The 25,453-nt window shown below is 40.3% G+C and overlaps 2 protein-coding genes across 5 annotated transcripts in view; one reads left to right on the forward strand and one right to left on the reverse strand.

Moving 5' to 3' along the window:
• The window catches only part of ZBTB25 (zinc finger and BTB domain containing 25), a 55,963-nt gene that overhangs the window by 15,301 nt on the left and 15,209 nt on the right, over positions 1 to 25,453 (reverse strand). For 3 of the 4 annotated variants that reach the window (XM_003267800.3, XM_030812081.1, XM_030812070.1), the window contains exon 3: positions 22,401 to 24,058. In XM_003267800.3, the coding sequence (XP_003267848.1) occupies positions 22,924 to 24,058 (1,135 nt within the window). In that variant the 3' untranslated portion in view covers positions 22,401 to 22,923. Of the gene's footprint in view, positions 1 to 22,400; positions 24,059 to 25,453 lie in introns of those variants that run through there. The other variant, XM_030812074.1, reaches the window with a different exon arrangement.
• On the forward strand, positions 530 to 9,541 carry AKAP5 (A-kinase anchoring protein 5). The gene is made up of 2 exons (XM_003267808.2): positions 530 to 690; positions 3,211 to 9,541. The coding sequence occupies exon 2, from the start codon at positions 3,474 to 3,476 to the stop codon at positions 4,755 to 4,757; it is 1,284 nt and encodes a 427-aa protein (XP_003267856.2). The 5' UTR covers positions 530 to 690; positions 3,211 to 3,473; the 3' UTR covers positions 4,758 to 9,541.

Consider the following 25,453-nt stretch of genomic DNA (forward strand, 5'->3'; position numbering starts at 1 on the left):
AAGATTTGAGAGCCTGTTTGGCGATGAACCACGATGATCTCCTTACACTCAAGCCACTCCTGAGAAAGTCGGGTTTCTTTCTGTTTCCATTTATATATGTAATTTTCGCTTCAAACTGACCTCGCTATTCTACGCAGTTTTGAATCCTGCTTTTAAAATGCGATGTCTGCCTTGTCTTTAAATATTCTGAGCGGGAGGAGAGGAGATGTGTAATGGGACTGTCCATAATTTGAAACCGGACCTCACTATTTAGCGTCTCAGAAAACGCGGGGTTCATTGCCCTGGTCCCCCCAGCCTTCCCCGCCCCGCCCCCGAACCTTCTGGCTGGCTCTCTCGCGGTCCCCGCCTCGGAGCTGACGTGGTCTGGCAGTGGAGATTGGCGCCTGGGCGGAGCACGATGGGCTTCCCCGGGGCAGGCAGGCTGCTGCTGCAGGTGGGTCCCCGCGCCCGCGCCGCCCCGCGCCTCCCGCGGTCGCCCCGCGCCTCCCGCGGTCGCCCCGCCCCTGCCCGCCCGCTCCGCTCGCATTGGCGCTGCGGGCTGTCTGTCCCCGCGCGATGGGGAGAGGGCGCACCCGGCGGCGGGCTCTGCAGAGGGCGCCTTGCTCTGGGTGCGACCGCGGCTCCCTGGAGGCCTGGGCGAGCGCGCCGCCACCTCGGGAGCAGTGTTGGCCAAGGACCCCGACGCCCTACGTGAGTAAAGGCAGGGCGGGGAGCCTGCGGGGGAGGAGGGTCGGGGGCAATGTCGGGTCCGCGGACCGCGGAGTGGGCAAGAGGTGCCCACTGGACACGGGGGATCCGAGCCCCCTGAGGTGCTGGGAGTAAGAACGCGGGAGGTCGCTTGTCCGCAGGAATCCGCGGCCAGGGCGACCCTCATCAGGTCTGCCCACCTATCCCCTTCGCGTTACAGCTTGTCTTAGAAGCATGGGTTGACGGTGGCCTTTTTCCTTCTTTATCCCTCTTTGGGAAATGTGATTTTGGGTTTCTGGCCATTACATTATAATTCTGCAGACAGCTTGAAGCTGGGTTATCTGTTCCACGCCCCCGGCATTTTCCTTTTTGAGTACTTTATCCTGCGCTCTGTCTCCTGCCATAAGGGGCGTCAAGCCAGAATTCGAGATTCCTTCCTCCAGGAGGAAGCTTCGTGGTCCATATCTGGTGCTGGGAAAGATGCATTGCTTTCCTCGGGTAGTGGCTGCTCTTTGCTGCTCAAGGGAAAAAGGAAAGGGGGTGTTTTCTGTGACACGAGACTTGCAATTCTATCAGGAAATGAGCACAAGGACTTTAAGATTTCCTGAGGCGACAAAGCTACCCTTGCTGGTTAAGAGCGAATCATTTGCAGTGACATTCTGCAAAGTTTTATTGTCTACAGACTGCATTATTTTCCCTCTTCAGTTAAGTTTCTGTTTGGGTATTCGTTTTATTTCTAGTATGTGAGATGAATTCAAGTGAGCTTCTCAAACCATTGTCTTTGCACAATCCAGGTTAGTTTCCAATGATAGACTCCTAAACATCTCATTTCAATATTTCTATTATGTGGTAATACAGCCTCTGCTTAACAAAAATGCTCAGGTGCTGAAAACTCACAAGAGGTGAGAAGATTTAAACAGTTATCAGCTGAGGTTCTAGTGCTCACTGAAACATTATAAACGTGAGGAGAAACACTGTCAAATGTTCATATTTTAGTTCCGTCTTTGTTCTAGAATGACTTTATCTTTCTGTTAGAGGCATACAGTATGAAATACCCAACCTAAGAGAATATTTACTTAGATCATAAACTGATTTTCAGGGTTCCAATTCCTTCTACAGTTCATAAAATTATGGGTTACCCAAATGAAACTTCAGTGAAGGATTTACATAAAAACAATATAAAGAATGAGTCCGTTTGCTTATTTTAGGGCATCCACCCACTAAAATTCATAGGATCTTTGTTAATCAGCTCCTATTTCCATTCTTTGGTGCCATCATACCATTCTGAGGATTAAATTTTCAATACACCTTTATATTATCTAACAGTTTGCCAATTGCATAGTTTGTCAACTTATTTTTGGCTTTTAAATTAGTTCCTGAACCAAAAAAATTAAAGAATTTCAAAAGCTTGGTTTTCAAATAACAAGAACTCAGTCTACTCTTGGTTCAATTATGAGTTGATAAGTGCCTTATGGTTAAATGACCATTAATCAATTTTTAAATTTTTTTACTAACGAAATACTGCAGATTAGTATCCCCAAACAATTCATTTTCTGACGAAACTCTTAAAACCCAGTTTCAGAACATAAGCTTTAAGCAACAAGCAATCTTGTGTTTAATCTGAGCTCTGTTACAGCTCTGCCATAATCTCAGCCAAATTGCTTCATCTGTAGATGGTGATGCCACCATCTTTGTAATATCGTGGTGAGGATTAGAGATGTATGTAAAAGTGCGTGCACTGCCTAATACCCAAGAATTGCTCAATAAATGTCAGCTATTACTACTCTTACTGACCTCCAACTATGTGCAGATTATGGTGGAAACATGTGATACAGCAGATACAGTACTTAAATGAAAATGTCAAAATTATACAACTAATTTAAGAGTGGGAAATGACAGTAATGCTACATTTTCCTAAGAATATGTATGAAAAGTAGCACTTCCTTGATGGAACATACATTTTTAGAACAGAAACCTTATGTTATAATGGTAAAACTAGAGAGTCAAAGTCTCTAGTTTTAACTCTGGCTATGACCTTATCTAGCTGCATGGCTTTTACAAGACAACTGCTCCCCTCTGGAGTTCAGTTTTGTCATCTGGCTGGATTTGAGTAATCTCAAATAATCTCTGAAGTCCTTTGCAGCTTTAAAATTATTTATTGAGTGTGATAAAGATTACATTAGCTTGCTTTTCATCCTGCACTTCATTTTTTGTTCTTGTTGTTTGCTTAACTTGCACTTTAGAGTCATAAGCAATTCACACAGACAACACAACTAAAGAACTGATATTATCAGACTTGCAGGGTAATCCAAAATGAAGTTTCAACAAGGAGGATAAAACAAAATAGAATCACACTGAACTCTTTAATAGGGCCAAAGTAAACCCCAATGTTTATTCTCCAGTCATTTCATTATTATATGGAAAATATGCCTGGTAGAATCTTATACATTCAGCTGAAATAGTCTCCATAGAAAATAATAGGCTCATAGTGAAATAAAATACCCCTTTCTTTTCTCTCATCAGGTTGATCTTTAAATAAAGCAAAAATTTATCCAAAAAAGGGCTTTCATGAAGCAATTAAAGAGAGAAATTACAAGCCATAGAGAAACTGGGCATTTCTATACTAGAGAAACCACCTAAAACAACTGTATGGAGTAAGATGAAAGGTATGAATATGCCTGGAAGAAATTTTACCTAGTGTGACATTTTTGCCCATCTTTTTGTCACAAAAGGCTGCTAAGGAAGAGAGAATATAATTTTCTAGAGAATAAGAGTGCAGTGTAAAAATGGAAACCACAGTTTCAGAAATTCATGTAGAAAACAAGGATGAGAAGAGATCAGCAGAAGGTAGTCCTGGGGCTGAAAGGCAGAAGGAAAAGGCATCCATGCTTTGCTTCAAGAGAAGAAAGAAAGCAGCTAAAGCACTGAAGCCCAAAGCTGGCTCTGAAGCTGCTGATGTGGCAAGGAAGTGTCCGCAAGAAGCAGGAGCTTCTGATCAGCCAGAGCCCCCACGGGGGGCCTGGGCCTCACTCAAACGTCTTGTAACACGCAGGAAAAGGTCAGAGTCTTCAAAGCAGCAAAAGCCATTGGAGGCTGAAATGCAACCTGCAATAAATGCTGAGGATGCTGATCTTTCTAAGAAAAAGGCAAAATCTAGACTTAAGATTCCCTGCATAAAATTCCCAAGAGGGCCAAAAAGGAGTAATCATTCCAAAATTATAGAAGACTCAGACTGCAGCATCAAAGTCCAGGAAGAAGCTGAAATTTTGGATATACAAACACAGACCCCATTGAATGATCAGGCAACAAAGGCTAAGTCAACCCAGGATCTAAGTGAAGGTATCTCACGGAAAGATGGTGATGAAGTCTGTGAATCAAATGTGAGCAATAGCATAACTTCTGGAGAGAAAGTGATTTCAGTAGAACTTGGATTAGATAACGGGCATTCTGCTGTTCAAACAGGAACTCTAATCCTTGAAGAAACTGAAACGATCAAGGAAAAACAAGATGTTCAACCCCAGCAAGCAAGCCCACCTGAAACTGCAGAAACAGACCATCAGCAACCAGTACTTTCTGATGTTCCTCCTTTACCTGCAATCCCAGATCAACAAATTGTGGAAGAAGCCAGTAACAGTATCCTAGAAAGTGCACCAAATGGGAAAGACTATGAAAGTAGAGAGATTGTAGCTGAAGAAACTAAACCAAAAGATACTGAATTGAGCCAAGAATCAGATTTTAAAGAAAATGGGATCACTGAAGAGAAATCCAAATCAGAAGAAAGCAAAAGAATGGAGCCAATTGCTATTATTATTACAGACACTGAAATCAGTGAATTTGATGTTAAGAAATCTAAAAATGTCCCTAAGCAAATCTTAATTTCAACTGAAAATGAGCAAGTAGGGGTTTTTGCTAATGATAATGGTTTTCAGGATAGAACTTCAGAACAATATGAAACACTCTTAATTGAAACAGCCTCTTCTCTCGTCAAGAATGCTATTCAATTGTCAATAGAACAGCTGGTTAATGAAATGGCCTCTGATGATAATAAAATAAACAATCTTCTACAGTGACTTACTCTCCAGAGTCATGGCAGAAAAAAACAAGCTTAATGAAGAATTCTTTTATACATTTGTGGCATTTCTTACTCAGTAACAAATGAGAGACTTATCATCTCTAGAACTTAAAAGGTACAATTCCAGCGCAGAAGTGCTAAAGATTAAGTCAAGTTTATAAAACTCTACCAGTGAAATGCAGTCACTTCTGGATTGGAGGAAGTCAGCACAGATTGCAGTGTAAAGTGACATAACATACAGGGATTTGCTAAAACGGCATATGGAGATTGGAGTGCTTTGGGGGAGGAAGATGTATTTATTGAGCACTTATGGTATGCCATAAGCTGTTTAATGACCTCTGATATAACAAAGTCTGGTTTCCTTTTGATAACTCAGCTCTGTGTATAGGCTAACATCACATCGAGTTTTTAAAAACTTATTTTTTACAGTGCACATATATGTTGTTTAAAATGGTGAATAAGGTGAGCTACTTTTGTGAATGTGATTTGTAATTGTTACATTCCTAAGCAGTAGGCTTAACTCAAAAAATACATTGCATTTTCCCAGTTTCAGCAGATAGTGTGCAGAATACGCATATTAAAATTAAACGTGAGTGGTTTTCTAGTCTTAAGTCTCTTATAAGTGCTATTTGGCCAGGCGCGGTAGCTCACGCCTATAATCCCAGCACTTTGGGAGGCCAAGGCGGGTGGATCAGCTAAGGTCAGGAGTTCGAGACCAGCCTGGCCAATGTGGTGAAACCCCGTCTCTACTGAAAATACAAAAATTAGCCAGGCGTGGTGGTGCACGCCTGTAATCCCAGCTACTTGGGAGGCTGAGGCAGGAGAATTGCTTGAACCCGAGAGGTGGAGGTTGCAGGGAGCCAAGATTGCACCACTGCACTCCAGTCTGGGCAACACAGCGAGACTCCGTCTCAAAAAAAAAGGAGAACCATTCACAAATCCTTCAATCAGGCAAATTGTTACTAAGTGCAAAAGTGTAGAAACAGGGAGTGGGTTTTTCCCCCACTCTTCTTTCTGCCTCACCAGATCTGTGTATATCCACTTCTGCATGGATTTATCTGTGAAAAGTTAAAAAATGAAACAGCAAAAACAAAACAAGGGGAATATTATTCTTCATCCAGGAGAAGGGAAAATTCCCCAGTAAATTATCACAGATAATATAGGATTCATCTTGCAGAATTACTTCTTTAAGAGCCATATTCATCAACCTCTCTCCAAAGAGGGGAGAGTATATTCAAAGCCAGCCTGGCAGTAATGGTCCTGGAAAATCCTAATAATCTAGTGCAAACATTATTTATTCTTGGCCAAAAATGAGCCATGAATGTGGGTGAATAGAAAGTGAAAAGTTATTGCTAAAGCACATTATAATTTAAATGTCAGTATTCCTTCATGTCTGTGTGTTGAGAGAGACCAGTAAAAAGCATTTTACATGAATATTGAAAGTTAACTTTTTCATCACTATTTTTTTTTTTTTTTTGAGACGGAGTCTCACTGTGTCGCCCAGGCTGGAGTGCAATGGCGCGATCTTGGCTCACTGCAAGCTCCGCCTCCCAGGTTCACACCATTCTTCTGCCTCAGCCTCCCAAGTAGCTGGGACTACAAGCGCCCACTACAACGCTCGGCTAATTTTTTGTATTTTTAGTATACAGATGGGGTTTCACCATGTTAGCCAGGATGGTCTTGATCTCCTGACCTCGTGATTCTCCCGCCTTGGCCTCCTAAAGTGCTGGGATTACAGGCTTGAGCCACCGCACCCGGCTTTCATCACTATTTTCAATCCAGATATACTTTACAAAAATGAGAAGGGCTTATTTGCATTTTTATTTACATATTGAAAGGGAAGCATCTGATCTCATCAATGATTGCCATATTTTTTGAAAAAGTAATCCTATTTCAGTCTTTCCTTGTGTGAAATGGCCATAATACCACAATGCACTTCCCTACCTCACAGGTTAGGATTCAAAGTGTGTATTCCCCCATTGTGTAAATTGAGTGATTGTGTTACTACTTGAAACAGATGAAGTAATAAAGATGAAGTATGAGATGTAAGGTATTTGTTCAAGAGCTCCACTTGGAGGAAATAATGCACATTAGATTATTTTAAATGATCTGGGTGAATTCTTGCATTGTGTATGGATTGCATGTAGAAAGTATTTGCTACTTTGTCCTACAGAATCATCTTCATTTCTTTCTGTAAATACATATTGAGACCTCTAACAAAAGAAACTAATCTGACTTTGAAATTGAACCAAATCATGGATATTATTAGCAAGATTCTTTGCTGAAGTACAAAAATATTTCCCCCAGATTTTCCTACCTTCACGCTTATAATCTGGGGGTGGGGGGGAATCCTTAGCAAGATGAAAAGTGTCATTCAAAACACATGACCCAAGAAGTCGATTTCTTTTAATTGTACAACTTTTAAACATTAAAAAAAAAAAGACGAAGTCATCTTCTCTGAAAACACTCTTTAACTCACTATATGTGGTGCTAATGGACTTGGACAGCTACCAGCTATCACATTTAAAAGTGAACAATTTTAAAAACCTGACTAAGGTTGGTGCATTTTACGGTGTATTGAAGAATCCTGCCCTCATTTACTGCAAGGATGCCTCCAAGCCAATACACTTGCATTGTAAATGTTTAGTAATCTCATGAACAAGCAAAAAGTACAGTACTTACCAATTATTGGAAATATTTTGGGGGATTTTAAAAAAAAAGATAAATGGTAAATATGTGTAATGAATTTTTTGGTTAAGAAAGTAAAATTTTATCTAATACTAGGTTTTTACTTTTTTCACTGTGGTTTGATATATATTTTTGGTTAGAATGTATTGATTGTTTTTATGATGAGATGTATATTTCACTTGCATTCATTCTTAAGTGGCTTCTGTTTTTCTATTGAGAATATCTGTTGAATTAAGTAGGATTTCAGTTAGAAAAAGGAATTCAGAAATTAACTGGTCTCAATCTGATTATATGTGCTACATGGTCAAATCCTATTACAGTGAATTCTAAGGTGATTCAAATTGTTTTATTGTTATAGAAATATGCAGAAATCAGATGGCTTCAAAGTCGTAAAATATTTTTCTTGTAATAGTATTTAAGCAATTTGACCTTATATGCAAACATTAAGTGAATATAAATAGGTTCTGGTTCAATTCATGTCCGCTTAACGACATTAAAATAATTATTAGGAACACCACATGAATTTTCATTTACATTTTTGTGGTATAAATTCTGCTTTTAATGAATATTTATTTATTAGCCAAAATTCAGTTTCTCTTTGAACCCAGAATTTTGCAGGGCTGGGGGTTGGGGAGGGGATTATTGGCTACTTGTTAACTTTTTCAGCATATTATCATTCCTCTTTTAAGACTCAAGTATTATCACTTTGCTTCTTACAACCCAGAGAATGTGAAAATTCTCCTCTATTTTATGTAGCACTATTCACTTAACATTTTTTCAAAGCACTTTATAGGATATAAAAATAGTACCCGGTAACATTTAAGTAAAGGTAGCAGAAAACAAAAGAACTTTCAAACAGAAATTATGTTCCCTGCCACCTCCTCCACCTCAAAGAATAATAAGCATGTGGCACAAATGGAGTTGTTCAGAAAAGCTGTCTGCATAATTTTCCTTCAAGGTAATGTATTTGACAGCATGAAGTTTGTGATGATCTTACTTGGTCTACTACTTAGCGGAGTCTTAGAATCTCTTTTATTTACTTCTGAGAGATTGTTATTTCACCAGTATATGTGAACAGGCTTGCTAAAGGTATTAAAGATATGGATCATGAGGGCACCAAATTTGGCTTCTGTATGCAATCCAGCATTAACTTCATCCATAAATTTCTAACTGCAAGTTGCCTTATTTTTTATATTTAAGAATGTTTTTAGAGGTTTACAACAGAATTTTAAAAATAATTGTTAGGCTTTAGAATCCCACTGTTTGAAAAGATCCTTTTAATGTCAACTTTATTGAAATATGTAGTCTACTTTCTAATTTCATCTGACACTCAATATAGCAGGGTTTGATTTTTCTGCCTGCCATTTGTGCATTTAAAAAAAAATCCTCATTTAAGATTTAGAGTTCTTTAGGTTCAAATTCCTATGATGTTTTATTGGGTAACATGTACTCTCTTATACATAATTCAAAATTTCAATCCATGGTATATTTTACGGTACATTTTTGAAAAGGAAATTTGTTAATGCTCCTTAGTAACAAAAATTAGGAAGCTACATAAAATTCAGGTGTCCTAATTAAATTCAATTTGATTCAACACACGTATTAGGCATAACTCATACCTAACACTATTTGATAAGGGGGACAGGCTCCCTGCTGTCCAAGAGCTCAACCTAGGGAGCAGTGACGACAGAAACCAGGTTGGGTTAAGGCAAAGGGCCATGGATAATGCTGCAACATGAGTGGCATAGAGGGGAGTACACAGATAGAACAATTAATTTTGGTGTGGGGAAGGTGGTGATCTGAATACAGCAGCAGTTTGAAAGTATTCCATTTTTAAATAAACAGTATGCTTATTTTGATTTGTGACTAGGTGTAGAAAAAAGCCTGCATAGTGTTACATATTTATAGCAGTTCTTTGTAAAAATGTTAAGTGGATGAGCTATTATGAAAAGTTTCATTTTTTCTCATTAAAATTAGTACTAAATTACTGTGGATCAGATGATAATATTAAATAATACTCTGTAGAAAAAAGGTTTCAAGTTGAATTAATTTATGTACTGATTATTAATACAGAATAAATGTTATATTGACTCATGTTTATTTATTCAGATCTTTTAAAAGAACTGTGGGCAAACTATGTTCACTTCCTATAACTATAAAGATCACATTGATGGAACTACTGAGTTCACACTACCAAAAGTTCTACTCTGCTAATTGGGAATTGGACAGAGATTTTACAACAACACTCCCAAAACAGTCCTTCAGCAACAGAAATATAAACACTTACAATGTTGAACTAATTCAGCCAAAAGGGCAGTTCTGAATTTGATGACATTTGTGAATTTGACAAAAGCACACTGTTTTCATCTCTCGATATACTCATTTTCTGCATTAACCTATGAATTGTTAATAATCTTTATGATTTTTCAAATGACTAATCAATGTGAAAATGCTAGAATTATTCAGATGGTACGTACTAAAGGTGGGTGTTTAAAAAGTTCTGTGTTTACTAAGGCACTGATTTCATTCTGGTAATGTTAACACCCTATCTTTTCATAACCACAGCCCAATGATAACAATCAGGCTCTAGGAAGGACTGTACTTTCCAAATCTTGGGACCAATTTAAAACTTGATAGTACCTTAAAAGTCCTAAAACTAAATCTGGCTTCAAAGCAAAATGTCTTCTTATGTACAAACACTGTAATAGGGTAGCTAATATTTCACATTTTGCAGGATTTTTAAGTTTTATGGCCGGGCACGGTGGCTCACACCTGTAATCCCAGCACTTTGGGAGGCTGAGGCGGGCAGATCACAAGGTCAGGAGATCGAGACCATCCTGGCTAACATGGTGAAACCCCGTCTCTACTAAAAATACAAAAAATTAGCTGGGCGTGGTGGCGGACACCTGTAGTCCCAGCTATTGGGGAGGCTGAGGCAGGAGAATGGCGTGAACCTGGGAGGTGGAGCTTGCAGTGAGCTGAGATCATGCCACTGCACTCCAGCCTGGGTGACAAAGTGAGAGACTGTCTCAAAAAAAAAGTTTTATTAAATCTCTTCTTGGTTTTTTTTAAAAAAAAAGAGATACACTACACTTCACAAAAGTTGTCCTCACAGGCAATTCTGCTAATCCCTTTTTAGACCTACCTTTAATGCTGATGTCTGGAGTCCCCAACCCTTTTGTGAATACCTACTTTTCTTTCTTCCTTCCTTCCTGAAAGCTTAAGCTTACTGGGGGTTAAGTTCCCGAGCTTAGGAAAGAGAGTATGCATGTTTGTGCACTACACATTCACAGAAAATCCTCTGCAAAACTGGGTGTGGGTACAATGAGCAGTGAAGGGAAACCTAGGTGAGGAGAGGATGGTGTGGCACCGAGCCTGGGAAACTCCCAGCCTTAAAATTGTCTCCGTAAACTCCAGCCTATCATAACAATGGGAGCAGTGTCCAGCAGTTTCAGGACATTAGCAAGACTAGATGCACTTTCCCCACCACTTGCTTTGTGGTGAAACTCAAAAAGAACTTTTGGCCTTGATCTGACAGTGCTACTATGGGAGACGGATTATACACTTTTCACAGCTGTACTTGTGGTCTTAGGACCCAGGCCTTCCATTTCTGCACTCCTGGGAGATAGATAGGGAGCACAAGGTGACACCAAAGCAGATGAAGTCATTTCTACACTTGTACCCGAACCTTTTATTCCCAAATCCCTACTCTGACAGGTCACAGAAGGTTTGCTCAGTATGGCTACAAGTGGGTTTCTGTACCACATCTGTGATGAAATCAGCATCACAATGCAGCTTCAGGCATGCATGGGCTGCTAATCAAATATATATAAATTACGACGCAAAGGTTCCATATGGAATGGCCATTTGCAGCGTAAGAACTTTAGAATATCACTTCTGTTTAAACAGGTCTTCCAAAACTAGAGTATTTTTTTGGTTTTTGTTTGTTTGTTTGTTTTTGAGACGAAGTCTCATTCTGTTGCCCAGGCTGGAGCGCACTGGAGTGATCTCGGCTCACTGCAACCTCCGCATCCCAGGTTCAAGCTATTCTCTTGCCTCAGCCTGCCGAGTAGCTGAGATTACAGGCGCCCGCCGCTATGCCCGGCTAATTTTTTTCTCTTTTTAGGAGAGATGGGGTTTCACCATGTTGGCCAGGCTGGTCTCGAACACCTGACCTTGTGATTCGCCTGCCTTAGCTTCCCAAAGTGCTGGGATTACAGGCGTGAGCCACCGCACCCAGCTCAAAACTAGAGTATTTCTATCCTCCTGACAGAATGACTAAGTTAGAACTGCCTTGTACTTTATATGGCTGAGATGCAGAAAATGCCAAAACAATTGGTCACGACTCAATTCAGGTAAAAAAAAAGTCAACCTCAGTTTTTGATCTTTTATCCAAATGTACCCTAAATAGCCTTATCAGTAATTGTCCTCTTTCAGGGTGAATTTGTTTAGAATTCTTTTAAAAACCCTCAGTATCTGGCTGTTGTGTTTTTCCTGAAGGATTAACAGTGAATAATGATAATCATTAGGGTTCATCAAACTTTAAGACTCATATTTTTCTGAGGGGTATGAATCTTTTTCTCATTAAGGTATAATTTACATACAGCAAAATCCACCCTTTTAATACAAGTTCTACCAATTTTGACCAAGACATTAGTTGTGTCACCTAGGGGTAATTTTAAATCTTATTCTGATTTCTATACCACTTGTCTATCTTAGTTTAATCCTGACTATATCAGTGAAAACTGCTACTTGCTACAGAAATTCAAAATAAGGGCTTCTTAAACCCAATGTTTAAACCAGGATAAGGAAAGGCAAGGCTGTGATGCACAGCTGTGCCACTGGCACAGCACAACTCTGGGAGAAGCCTTCATTCAATCGAGGCACCCCCTAGCACTGTGTTGTGCATTGTCTGCATGGCCATCATGGTGGCTCTGAGCGTAGCCACCAGTTTGAGAGAGCAGCAAAACTGTGGTATGTTAATAGTGAAATAGGAGATATTTAAGATTTAAAAAAAAGGACTCTTCCCTTTATATGTCTTTCCTCATAGACTTTAAAATATTGTGATATAGGGGACAGAAACCACTGAGCTCACACCACCAGACAGCACACATGTGAAAAAAGAGCAATGTTGGGAAATGAGAAGTGGTCAGCTAGGAACACTGTTGAGATTCACTCCCCTCAAATCTTTCATCTGCATTTTAAAACCTCTTCCCTTGCCTTTGCAAATGTGTTTTCACCTTCAAAAAGTAACAGGTGTGACTTCACTTTCTACAGAACCACTCCAGGTTCTTCAGGTTTTCCTCCCTATATGGTAGTTACCATAAATGCCAGTTCAAAAAAAATTTTTTTTAATTACCTGCATATGGTTTGGACTAAGTTTCACATGGCTTCCACTACAGAAAAAATGTGGCAGTGCTAAATGCACAAGATCCCGTTCCTCAAAGGCCTGCTGGATGCACAAAAATCTGACACGGAACCTCCTGAAACTTGTTAATAACACAGACCAGACAAGGGATGACGACCACAGTGGGTGAGAGCCGTCTTCTCCAGCCTCCCTCCTGGCACAAGCCTCTCCTGTTTCCAGGACAGTGGGGACACACCAGTTGTACAGAGAATCTCTCTTGGAGGACTGTCATTCCTTCAGATGTTTGACATGAAAGGACTCCATGGTGTTCCAGTAGCTTAATGTTTTATTATTTTGATACAATATCACCAAATTGTTTCAATGAAAAACGTTTCAAACTTTTTTTTTTTTTTTGAGACGGAGTCTCGCTCTGTCACCCAGGCTGGAGTGCAGTGGCGCAATCTCGGCTCACTGCAAGCTCCGCCTCCCGGGTTCACGCCATTCTCCTGCCTCAGCCTCTCCGAGTAGCTGGGACTACAGGCGCCCGTCACCGCGCCCGGCTAATTTTTTTGTATTTTTAGTAGAGACGGGGTTTCACCGTGGTCTCGATTTCCTGACCTCGTGATCCACCCGCCTCGGCCTCCCAAAGTGCTGGGATTACAAGCGTGAGCCACCGCGCCCGGCCAACGTTTCAAACTTTTATAAACAGTGGAAGAGAATGTATCTGAGGGAGAGTGGGCTCATTTTCCAAGTTGGCTTATCAGCTGTAAAATAAACTTAGGAGAAGCAGCTGGTGATTAGGTACAAAGTCCTAGGATGATGAGAATAATATTGTAATCAGAAATTAAAGGGGAGGCAGGCTGTATTCACTTAGTATTGGAAGGTGAGAAGAGTTGAAGGTAAGAAAACTCTTAGCTTATTCAGAATGGAATGGGTTGGAAAGTATGAGAGAAGAAAGTCAGTTGTTGAACCACAGATGGAAAAGAAAGTAAATTTCAGTAGGTAACAAAATGGCCTACCTCATAGATTGTGGATGTACAAAAAATGAACAAAAGGCAAGAAAGAAGCAAGGGAGCGTATTTACTCAAATGTCCTTCAATCTATGTCTTGACCAGGCAGAACACCAAAAACTGAGTGTGATGCCTGATTAAAAGAGCCCAAATTCCAAGACCTCACAGTTAATAACTTGGAAAAATCTTCAGAAATGCTCAATGTATCACAATAATGTGATATTTTAAAAAGTTATCTGCTGAGATATGTACATGTAAATCAGAGGCATCTTGATTAAAGAGGGATGTCAAGATATTGCAGTACCTTATGAAATTTTAAGAAAATTCTCATTAGTCTTGACTCTATAAAGCATGATCCAAAAGTAGCTAAGCCCTAAATAATATTTACTATTAATAGTAATGCTGAATTCAAGTATAATGAACATTTTTTTAAAGGTACACTGGTGCCACCTTTTGGCCAGATTAAAAATTTACAGAAATTATAACCTACAATCTCAATTTCACGAAGAGACCTCTTTGGAGACACAATTATTTAGTTCAAACATTATATGAATAGATTCAAAACTGTCTTGCTGATTAATACATTTTTGATTTTTAATAATCACATTTTTCCTTTTTAATAATCACATTTTTATCTTTTAAAAGCTGGGATCAAGGATAATACAAACAGAATTTAATTCTGAACATATCTCATACTCCAATACTTACTCTAAACATGACTAGAATAGAAATCCCCCAAATTGGGTTTCTTTGTATTTTTATTCCTGACAACCATCACAAAACTTACTTTAAGGTCTTAGAAGGGTTGGTCAACCTCAGCTCTAATGACATTTTGAGGTACATATTCTGTATTGTGGGAGGCTGTCCTCTGCACTGAGATGTTTAGCAGCATCCCTGGGCTCCACCTACTAGATGCCAGCAGCGGCCTCCCTCATCGCCCACCCAACTGTGACAACCAAAAACATCTCCACATCGTCAAATGTCTCTATGGTGGGGGGATAGCCCGGTGTAATGTTTATGTGTCCAAATGACTGGGCCATGCGGTGCCCCAATAGTTAGTCAAACATTATTCTGGGTGTGTCCGTGAGGGTGTTCTGGAGGGAGATAAAATCTGAATCAGTAGACTGAGTAAAGAAGATCACCCTCCCTGTTGTGGGTGGCTCTCATTCCATCAGTTGAAGGCCAGAATAGAATAAAAAAAGACTTTCTCTGGCCTGACTGCTTGAGCTGCAATTATCGGTTTTTTCCTCCCTTTGGACCCAAATGGAAGCATCAGCTCTTCTTGATTTTCAAGCCTGCCAGCTTTTGGACTGGAACTTATGCCATAAGCTCTCCAGGTCTTCAAATTCAGACTGGAACATCACTGACTCCCCAGCCTCTCAGCCTCCCAACTGCAGATCTTGGGACTTCTCAGCCTCCATAATTGCATGAACCTATTCCTTATAATCAATCAATCTCTTTCTCTCTCTCAGTTCTACCTGTTGTTTCTTTCTTTTTCTGGAGAATCCTGACTAATATACCTTGGTTGAGAACTACTATTGTGGATCATGTTACTGGGGGCAAAAGGCGATACAGTAGACTGTAAATAGAAAAGAAAGAAGCAGCTGGGCGTGGTGGCTCACGCCTGTAATCCCAGCACTTTGGGAGGCTGAGGCAGGCAAATCACAAGGTCAGGAGTTCGAGACCAGCCTGGCCAACATGGTGAAACCCCGTCTCTACTAAAAATACAAAAAATTAGCCGAGTGTAGTGGCAGGCACCTGTAATCTCAGCTACTCGGGAGGCTGAGGCAGGAGAATAGCTTGAACCTGGGATGCGGAGGTTGCAGTGAGCCGAGATTACTCCACTGCACTCCAGCCTGGGCAACAGAGCGAGACTCCGTCTCAAAAAAAAAAAAAAAAAAAAAAAAAAGAAGCAAAGCAAGAAACTTCTGGGAAATGACGAGATATTACCTTTCTTTCCAGAGACAGCAGTTGGAAAGCATTTGATTAGGACGTCAATTTTCTATTAACACAGATTATGGTTGGTAAGAATTAGGCCCACGAATGCATTTTTGCATCACACCTCCAAAATGTTACCCAGTACAAAGACTACTTGCCTCAACACTAGAAACACAACATTTGGCAAACACTGATGTAAAATAAGAACACATTCTATAAGCTAAGCTAATAAACTTGTTTTTGATTAAGTCACATTAATTTGTCTTGATAAAATATATGAAATTCATTGTTTCTTGCTCTGTCAACAGGCTGGAGTGCAGTGGCACAATCTCGGCTCACTGCAACCTCTGCCTCCCAGGTTCAAGCAATTCCCCTGCCTCAGCCTCCCTAGTAGCTGGGACTACAGGCACGCGCCACCACACCCAGCTAATTTTTTGTATTTTACTAGAGACAGGGTTTCACCATGTTGTACAGGATGGTCTCGATCTCCTGACTTATGATCCGCCCGCCTTGGCCTCCCAAAATGCTGGGATTACAGGCGTGAGCCACCACACCCTGCCCTTTTTTTTTTTTTTTTTTGAGACGGAGTCTCACTCTGTCGCCCAGGCTGGAGTGCAATGGCGCGATCTCGGCTCACTGCAACCTCCACCTCCCGGGTTCAAATGATTCTCCTGTCTCAGCCTCCCAAGTAGCTGGGACTACAGATGCGCACTACCACACCTGGCTTATTTTTGTATTTTTAGTAGAGACAGGGTTTTGCCATGTTAGCCAGGCTGATCTTGAACTCCTGACCTCTGGTGATCCGCCCACCTCAACCTCCTAAAGTGCTGGGATTACAGGCGTGAGCCACAGCCCCTGGCCAAAATTTTTGGCAGAGATGAGGTCTCACTATATTGCCCAGGCTGGTCTCGGACTCCTGGGCCTTGGCCTCTCAAAGTGCTGGGGTTACAGGCATGAGCCACTATGCCCGGCTGATACACAACTTTCTAAAAGAATGTTTCTGAAGCAAATTCACAGTACATTAGGTGGATGAGTTTAGCCACACAATGTATTATTGATTTTGGTCTCCTGTATTTGCTATGTGTTACATGTACTTTGAAGATTTTTCAGTGGGTCTTTTTTATTGAACAAGTTTTTATAATCTAAGTTTAAAGTATAAGTTTATATTTGATCCATTCTGACTAAATGACTTTATTTAGCACAAAATAGAGGAGTTGATGACAGTTAATGTCAATTGCACCAGAGCAATACTTAACTAATTAATCAAGTGCAGTACAAATACATACTGAAGCGCAATGAATTCTTCCAGGACTTCAAGACAAAAATCACAGTTTATAATTCCTTGTATTTAAGACATCCAGGTTTGGGATTGTGTAATCTCACCAGTTTTCAAAATGTCCAACCATACAAACACAGAAATACAGCAGAGAGAAATCATTTATAGACTTCACTCTTAAGAAGTTAAAAATTAATAATTTAAGTGCCACAGATCTACATGTAGTTCAAAACATATAAAGACACAAATTACATTATGAAAACTCTTCGCATGGCCCATTTTTACATCAATTACTACAAAAAATGGACACTTATCAAGTATCTGACTCACAATATCAAGAATGTGCCTGTACAAACAAATGTTAATGAAATTACACATTTTTCGCACTATCTTTTTCCACAATTAATATGTATTTCCTTCAGTTTTCAGTGAAGACTTTTCTAATAATACTATTACCTTCACCCCATTTCCTGTCCTCATCTACTATTTAGATGACCTACATCAAAGAAATAAAAATGGGCTGGGCCCAGTGGCCCACACCTGTAATCCCAGCACTTTGGGAGGCTGAGGTAGGCAGATCACGAGGTCAGGAGTTTGAAACCAGCCTGGCCAACATGGTGAAACCCCATCTCTACTAAAAATACAAAAATTAGCTGGGTGTGGTGGTACGTGCCTATAGTTTCAGCTACTCCGGAGGCTGAGGCAGAAGAATCGCTTGAACCTGGAAGGCGGAGGTTGCAGTGAGCCGAGATTGCACCACTGCACTCCAGCCTAAGCAACAGAGTGAGACTCCACCTCAAAAAAAAAAAAAAAAAAAGGTATTTCTTTATTGTTTTTGTTCCTTTTCCTTTGTGTAAACAATATATTTGGGAGAACTTTCAATAAAGCTGAAATTGACAAAGTTTTATTCCCAATAATGCCAAAGAACTAATATCCTCTTTACTGAAGGCTAAAAAGAAACGGTGATGATTAAATTACAGTAGAACAGGATTTCTAGCAACAGTATTGTTTCTAGAGTTATTTGTAAAAAATAACAATGAGTTCTGTCAATTAGTTATTGAATATTAGGTAGCACATTACTGCTTTTAAGAACATTCTAGAATTTATAGGCTGAAATACTAAAGTTAATAGGTCTAGCTACAGAATAAATGTCGTTTGTATGGTTGATTTTAATCAATAATACTGAGAGAACTTAACACGTTTAATATAAATCCTCACAACACCCCTGTGAGGTAGGTATTGCTTACACCCACTTTACGGATGGGAAATCAGAAAGCGCAAGAAGTAACAATCTCTAGAGTTATAAATAAAAAAAATTTTTGTTTTCTTATAAGGCAGACTGTGCTGAGTTCTGATGATATGCTAATAGGAACAAATACTAAAACAGTCTCTATTTTTCTCCAGAAAACAACTGTGTGAGATTTCGAAAGAAGGGAAAATTTTAAGCTGACTCAAGGGGAAAATGTTTGTTTAGTATTTGCCTGATACACAGACGAAAGTGCATATGACATTTCCAGTTTCAAGCTTGGTAATTATTATGCAAACTGCACTATATTATTAGGATACTGGCTAACAGTATAGCTCCATTTTGTGGAGATGTAGTCAAAAATAAACATTTTAGCTGGAAGAACTATTTTTTTTTTTTTTGAGATGGAGTCTCGCTCTGTCACCCAGGCTGGAGTGCAGTGGTGCAATCTCCGCTCACTGCAACCTCCGCCTCCCAGGTTCAAGCTATTCAAGCTATTCCCCTGCCTCAGCCTCTTGAGTAGCTGGGATTACAGGTGTGTGCCACCACACCCAGCTAATTTTTTGTATTTTTAGTTGAGATGGGGTTTCACTGTGTTAGCCAGGATGGTCTCGATCTTCTGACCTTGTGACCCGCCCACCTCGGCCTCCCAAAATGCTGGGATTACAGGTGTGAGCCACCATGCCTGGCCTAGCTGGAAGAACTTTTAAAATACAAAGCAAATTTTCTCAGTTAGCAATCATGTCTTTTTTTTTTTTTTTTTTTTTGAGACGGAGTCTCGCTCTGTCGCCCAGAGACTGGAGTGCAGTGGCGGATCTCAGCTCACTGCAAGCTCCGCCTCCCGGGTTCACACCATTCTCCTGCCTCAGCCTCCCGAGTAGCTGGGACTACAGGCGCCCGCCACCACGCTCGGCTATTTTTTTGTATTTTTAGTAGAGACGGGGTTTCACCGTGTTATCCAGGATGGTCTCGATCTCCTGACCTCGTGATCCACCCACCTCGGCCTCCCAAAGTGCTGGGATTACAGGCGTGAACCACCGCGCCCGGTCGCAATCATGTCTTTAAAAAATAATACTCAGGGCACAGTGTTAGGCATATGACAGTCACTTTAAAAAATGCCTGTAGACCTGGGCGCGGTGGCTTATGCCTGTAATCTGAGGCAGGTGGATCACGAGGTCAGGAGCTCCAGACCATCCTGGCCAACATGGTGAAACCCTGTCTCTGCTAAAAATATAAAAATTAGCTGGGCATGGTGGCACATGCTCAAGAGGCTGAGGCAGGAGAATCACTTGAATCTGGGAGGCGGAGGTTGCAGTGAGCTGAGATTGCACCACTGCACTCCAGCCTGGCAACATAGCAAGACTGTCTCAAAAAAAAAAAAAAAAAGCCTGCAGAATAAATGAAAACAACAATAGCAAAAACTGGGGGTCAGTCCCACACCACTATTCACTGCATCTCTGGAACTCAGCTTTTGGGATTTTTTTTTTCTATAAAATGAAGTTGATTATTTTCCCACTTCCTAAACAGAATGAATGTTATAAGGAACAAGGAAAGAGCATTTGCTTTGAATTTCTAATATTAAAAGGAACTATAAGAATAGAAATACAGTTAACCACTATTTTCTTAACTCTCAACAGATATATTTCTGCTTTAAATCAGTGTTGTCTATCACAGCCAATCAGCTGCTAGCAAACTCTTACCATTTATCCAAACTCTGCCCTGAGGCACTTGCTGTCTTATCCCACCATCCATATACAACTCTACCTCCACCCTTTAGCTATATACAAGGATTTCTTGTGTCAAAGAATAATGAGTGGGCCTGGCACGGTGGCTCACACCTGTAATCCCAGCACTTTGGGAGGCCGAGGCTGGTGGATCACCTGAGGTCAGGAGTTCCAGACCAGCCTGACCAAGATGGTAAAACCCCGTCTCTGCTAAAAATACAAAATTAGCTGGGTGTGGTGGTGCATGCCTGTAATCCCAGCTACTTGGGAGGCTAAGGCAGGAGAATTGCTTGAACCCAGGCAGCAGAGGTTGCAGTGAGCCAAGATCACACCATTGCACTCCAGCCTGGGCAACAAGGGTGAAACTCCATCTTAAAAAAAAAATTAAATTAAAAAAATAATAATAATGAGAGGGCAAACAGGGAAGAATATAGAGGAGAAACATTATCTTAATAAGAACAATAGAATTTGAGTTGAAGAAGGCTGGGAAATATATCTTAACTAGCCTAAAATACAAAAAAATCAATGTTAATACTTCTGTTCTTCCAATGAGATGACATCTTTGAGGGCAGTACAAATTTGAATAGTTGCTTAAGTGAATTGGTAGAAAAAAGTTTAAGATTAGATGAAGTTCTGACCCCAAAGAACAATACATTTGTTTTAATTACTCCCAATACAATTGATCTTATCAAGTTAGATTTGCTCTCAACACACATCAGTCTTAACGATAGGAGCCTTTACTCACTTGTTTAAGGCAGAAACTCAACTGCCTTACACAAACTCAACTGACTAACACAATTCATTCAATCCTCAAGAAAAACTTACCACTTTGTAATTTACCTAAACTGTTTACCTAGAGAAAATCTTTGTGTCCTTAGAATTAGCTGGATTACTCCTTGAGCTCCCTCCTGATTGAACGCTGATGCTGTTCAATGTGTCAGGAAATGTCCTCGGAAGTGGAGGGAGCTCAAGAGTTTTGTAAGTGGTTAAATTCTAAGGCTCACAAACCAAATTTTTTAGATGTATTCAAATGCCTGTGACGCTTAGAATTTAACAAGAGGGCAAAAAAAGATGAGTCTGTTTTATTATCCTTGACTACGAGGTGTTTGAAATTTAAACATTTCAGAAACAATTTAGATCTATCCTTTGTGGTGAAGCTTAACCAGCTATTTCCCAGGTATATAGAGCCAGGGAATCAGTTATTTATTCCATCAACTTTAATTTTCCTGGGGTTTGAGCTTTGTAAGTGTCACCATTATAAAAGAGAGTTAAGTTGATTTATAGAAGGAAAGCTAACATCATGGATTTTAAATGTAGTTATAGAACACTGAATGTACCCACTTTGCTGGTTTTATGGATCAGGAAAAAAGTGAAAACTGTGCCACTGAAAAATTACTTTTTCAAGTGATTTTTAGAAAATTAATATCAACCCAGGAAGCCCCAAAAATCCTGACACTGAGGGTAGAAACATGATTTATATTTTATCATCTTTCTCTTTCAACTCACGTAAACCTCCGGTCATAAAAATCTCAAATTGCACGCCGGGCGCGGTGGCTCACGCCTGTAATCCCAGCACTTTGGGAGGCCGAGGCGGGTGGATCATGAGGTCAGGAGATCGAGACCATCCTGGCTAACACGGTGAAACCCCGTTTCTACTAAAAATACAAAAAATTACCTGGGCGTGTTGGTGGGCGCCTGTAGTCCCAGCTACTTGGGAGGCTGAGCCAGGAGAATGGCGTGAACCCGGGGGGCGGAGCTTGCAGTGAGCCAAGACCGTGCCACTGCACTCCAGCCTGGGTGACTGAGCGAGACTCCGTCTCAAAAAAAAAAATAATCTCAAATTGCTTTTTAAGGTGTCTAAGAAAACACTCTAGACCAAGGTTAACAACCCTGGGGTTTTTAGTCAATGCAGTTCTAGCTCAGTCTCTGTCTCTGCACGCTTATTTATCTATGTGTGTATATCTCACTGTTTCTCAAATATTTTGTAATGTCTCTCTGACTCTTCTCCCTTTAACTGTTTTTTTAATTAAAAATGAGATATACCACACCTGTAATCCCAGCACTTTGGGAGGCCGAGGCGGGCAGATCACGAGGTCAGGAGATCGAGACCATCCTGGCTAACACGGTGAAACCCCGTCTCTACTAAAAAAATACAAAAAAAATTAGCTGGGTGTGGTGGTGGGTGCCTGTAGTCCCAGCTACTCAGGAGGCTGAGGCGGGAGAATGGAGTGAACCCGGGAGATGGAGCTTGCAGTGAGCCGACATCGCGCCATTGCGCTCCAGCCTGGGCGACACAGCGAGACTCTGTCTCAAAAAAAAAAAAAAGAGGTATACTCAATGTTAAAAAGTAAAGAGAAGCCATGTAGGTAAGATGTTGTGGAGCTAGTAGTTAAAAAATAAAACTACTCATGATTTGGTATATCTTAAAATAAATTTTATACATTATAACATATGTATAACATATAGTTATGCATTAAAATAACTATTAATTTCCTATATGGAAGAAAATATTTAAAAATAATCCTGGTAGGAGTGAATTCATGTGAAATGTAGGCAGAAGTGATAGTTTAGAATATACTTTAAAACAGATTTCATTTACTTTATATTCAATTTGCTTTTACTGATTATATAACTGGAAAAACTTAGAAATTCTATAAATAACTATTTAAAGTTTCCATATTTCTACATTGATTTCTGATTTCTAAATTGTAATTTCGTTTGTGAAAAGTTCACAGTAGTAATTGAATGTTACATTTTAATAGCCACATATTAATATGTCTTATGAGAAGATCTAATATATATAACCTTAAAACCATGGATAAGCTGTGAAGAAAAAAAGTCAATGAAACTTGAGAAGGAAAATAATTTATGAATAAAAAATGCCATGCGAATTTTCTTTTTCAGAATTGGTATAAAAATTCTGAAAGAGAAGTTGCTACTCAACTAGGATAGTATCCACATTTTCTTGTGTAAGCTCTGACTCTAAGGCACAAGGCAAGTCTAAGTGTTCTTGTGACAAGCGAGAACTTTTCAGGGAGACATCAGACCAGCTGTCACAGTATGGCTGAAATCTCTGGGCCAATGCATTACCAAACCTTTGGCATCGGTTATATCTGTAAGATTTACCTTTGTGTGTATACATGTGTTCCAACAATTGGCTCTTTCGAGGGAATTTATGACCACAGATGGTACAGCTCATTTTTCTTTTCCTTGAAAAAGAAAAATTACAGTTTAATTCTACTGGCTCTGTGTCTTTGGAGATCAAAGATACTTGACTGATCTGCAAAGGCTCTGTGGTACCCTGGTTGGTGTGGTCTGGCTGCTGTTCATTCTCCTTAACAATGAAGGAGCTGAGCCTGTGGCATTCAAGGGCCTCGCTGTTTTCATTAAGCGGATGCACTTCACCAAGGTCATTACTTTCCAGAATGGAAGCAGGGACACCGAATGGCAGGGATCCAGACACATGTGTATGGAGATGTTGCCTTAGGTTACTACGGGAATCAAAACGTTCCCCACAGTAATGGCATAAGTGTATTTTGATACTGTTTTCAGTAAAAATGGGACCTGTCACCTCTGATGAGGGTGAGGGGTGGCTCTGGGAGATCACAGATTCTGGGTCACATCTCTCCTGCTTGATGGAAACTGGGGGCTTCTGGTGCTCCTCCAGGGCCTGGGTGGCAGGACAGGCCCTCTGCTGGTCTGCAGTGCCATCATCCAGACCAATAGCGAGAGACAGCTGCAACTGGGGGTGGTCACCCTGGACAGCAGCTCTGTTTCCACTGTTACTGGAAGGAGCTTCTTTGACCTCCAGTCCTTGTTTGACAACTGTTTTTTGGGTTGTTGAGATCTGAATGCCATATAAATTTGAGGACTGTACAGTCTCTGGTGAGAACACTTGATTCATTTCAGTTGCAATGTGAGAAAGGTAGTCGGCGTGAAGAAATCGAATCCCTTCCTCCAAACGACTATGATCCACAATCTGTTTTGGCCCTTTCCCCGTGTACATAATGTGCAACAAATAGCTGAATATGTCAGGTTGGATGTCAGTTGGTTGTATTTTTATGCATTCACTGTTAAAAACAAAAACAGACCCACAAGAAATGAAACACAACCTAGCTGGCCTTTCAGTTAACAGTATAGTCTGAGACTAAAGCAATTTCTTCCTAAGAAGTTCGAACCTAGCAATCTGCCTTAATAAAACATGGCAACAAAGGCTTAAACTTTCATTTTATACCAACTTTATGGCCTAGCAAAAAGTCTTCATGTATTCAATCTACTGCCTAAAGTTAGGAAACACAGACATACATTCTGATTAGTTCAACACTAATCGAGTGACTCCTAAGCGATATGCACTATACTAGATGCCGGGGTAGAAAACTGATGAATAAAATAGGTACCTGCTCTTAAGGAATTTAACAGTCTATCGAGTAAACGATGAAAAGAACTAAAAACAGGGACTCAAACAGATACCTGTATGCCAACGTTCACTGCAACATTACTTACAGTAGCCAAAAGGTAGAAAGAAGCTGAGTGTCGACCAAAAGATGAGTGGATAAACACAAGATGGCTTACATACACAATGGAATAGTATTCAACCGTAAAAAGAAGGAAGTTCTGATACATGCTACAACATGGAGAACCCAGAAAATATCATGCTAAGTAAAATAAGCCAGACACAAAAGGACAAGTATTATATAAAATATCTAGAATAGGCAAATTCATAGAGATAGAAAGTAAATTAGCGGTTTCTGGGGGTTGAGAGGGTGAGATGGGGAGTTATTGCTTAATGGGTACAAAGTTTCTGTTTGGGGTGATAAAGAATCTATTGAAATCAGAAGGGTGCGGTGGCTCACGCCTGTAATTCCAGCACTTTGGGAGGCGGAGGCAGGTGGATCATCTGAGGTCAGGAGTTCAAGACGAGCCTGACCAACATGGTGAAACCCTGTCTCTACTAAAATTACAAAAAATTAGCCGGGTGTGGTGGTGCACACCTGTGGTCTTAGCTACTAGGGAGGCTGAAGCAAGAGAATTGCTTGAACCTGTGAGGCGGAGGTTGCAGTGAGCTGAGATCATGCCACTGCACTTCAGCCTGGGCACCACTGCACTCCAGCCTGGGTGACAGAGCTAGACTCCGTCTCAAAAAAAAATAAAAAATAAAAAATAAAAAATTAAAAAAAAAGTGTTATATGAAACAAACATTAACAGCTTAGTGACTAAAAGCATAGACATAGCTTCAGACAAATCTGCACCTAACTTATTAGCTGTATAATCTTGCATGGGCAAGTTACTGAACTCAGTCTCAGTTTTCTTTTCCCTAAAATAGGGACAGCAGTAGAATTTACATTACAGGGCAAATACTTAGTGCTTGGGTATGGGATAAGCCTTCAATAAATTTTAGCTATTCTTTTCTCTTTTTTTTTTTTTGAGACAGAGTCTCATTCTGTCACCCAGGCTGGAATGCAAGT

This window comes from Nomascus leucogenys, chromosome 1a (assembly GCF_006542625.1).
Source record: "Nomascus leucogenys isolate Asia chromosome 1a, Asia_NLE_v1, whole genome shotgun sequence".
NCBI lineage: Eukaryota > Metazoa > Chordata > Mammalia > Primates > Hylobatidae > Nomascus > Nomascus leucogenys.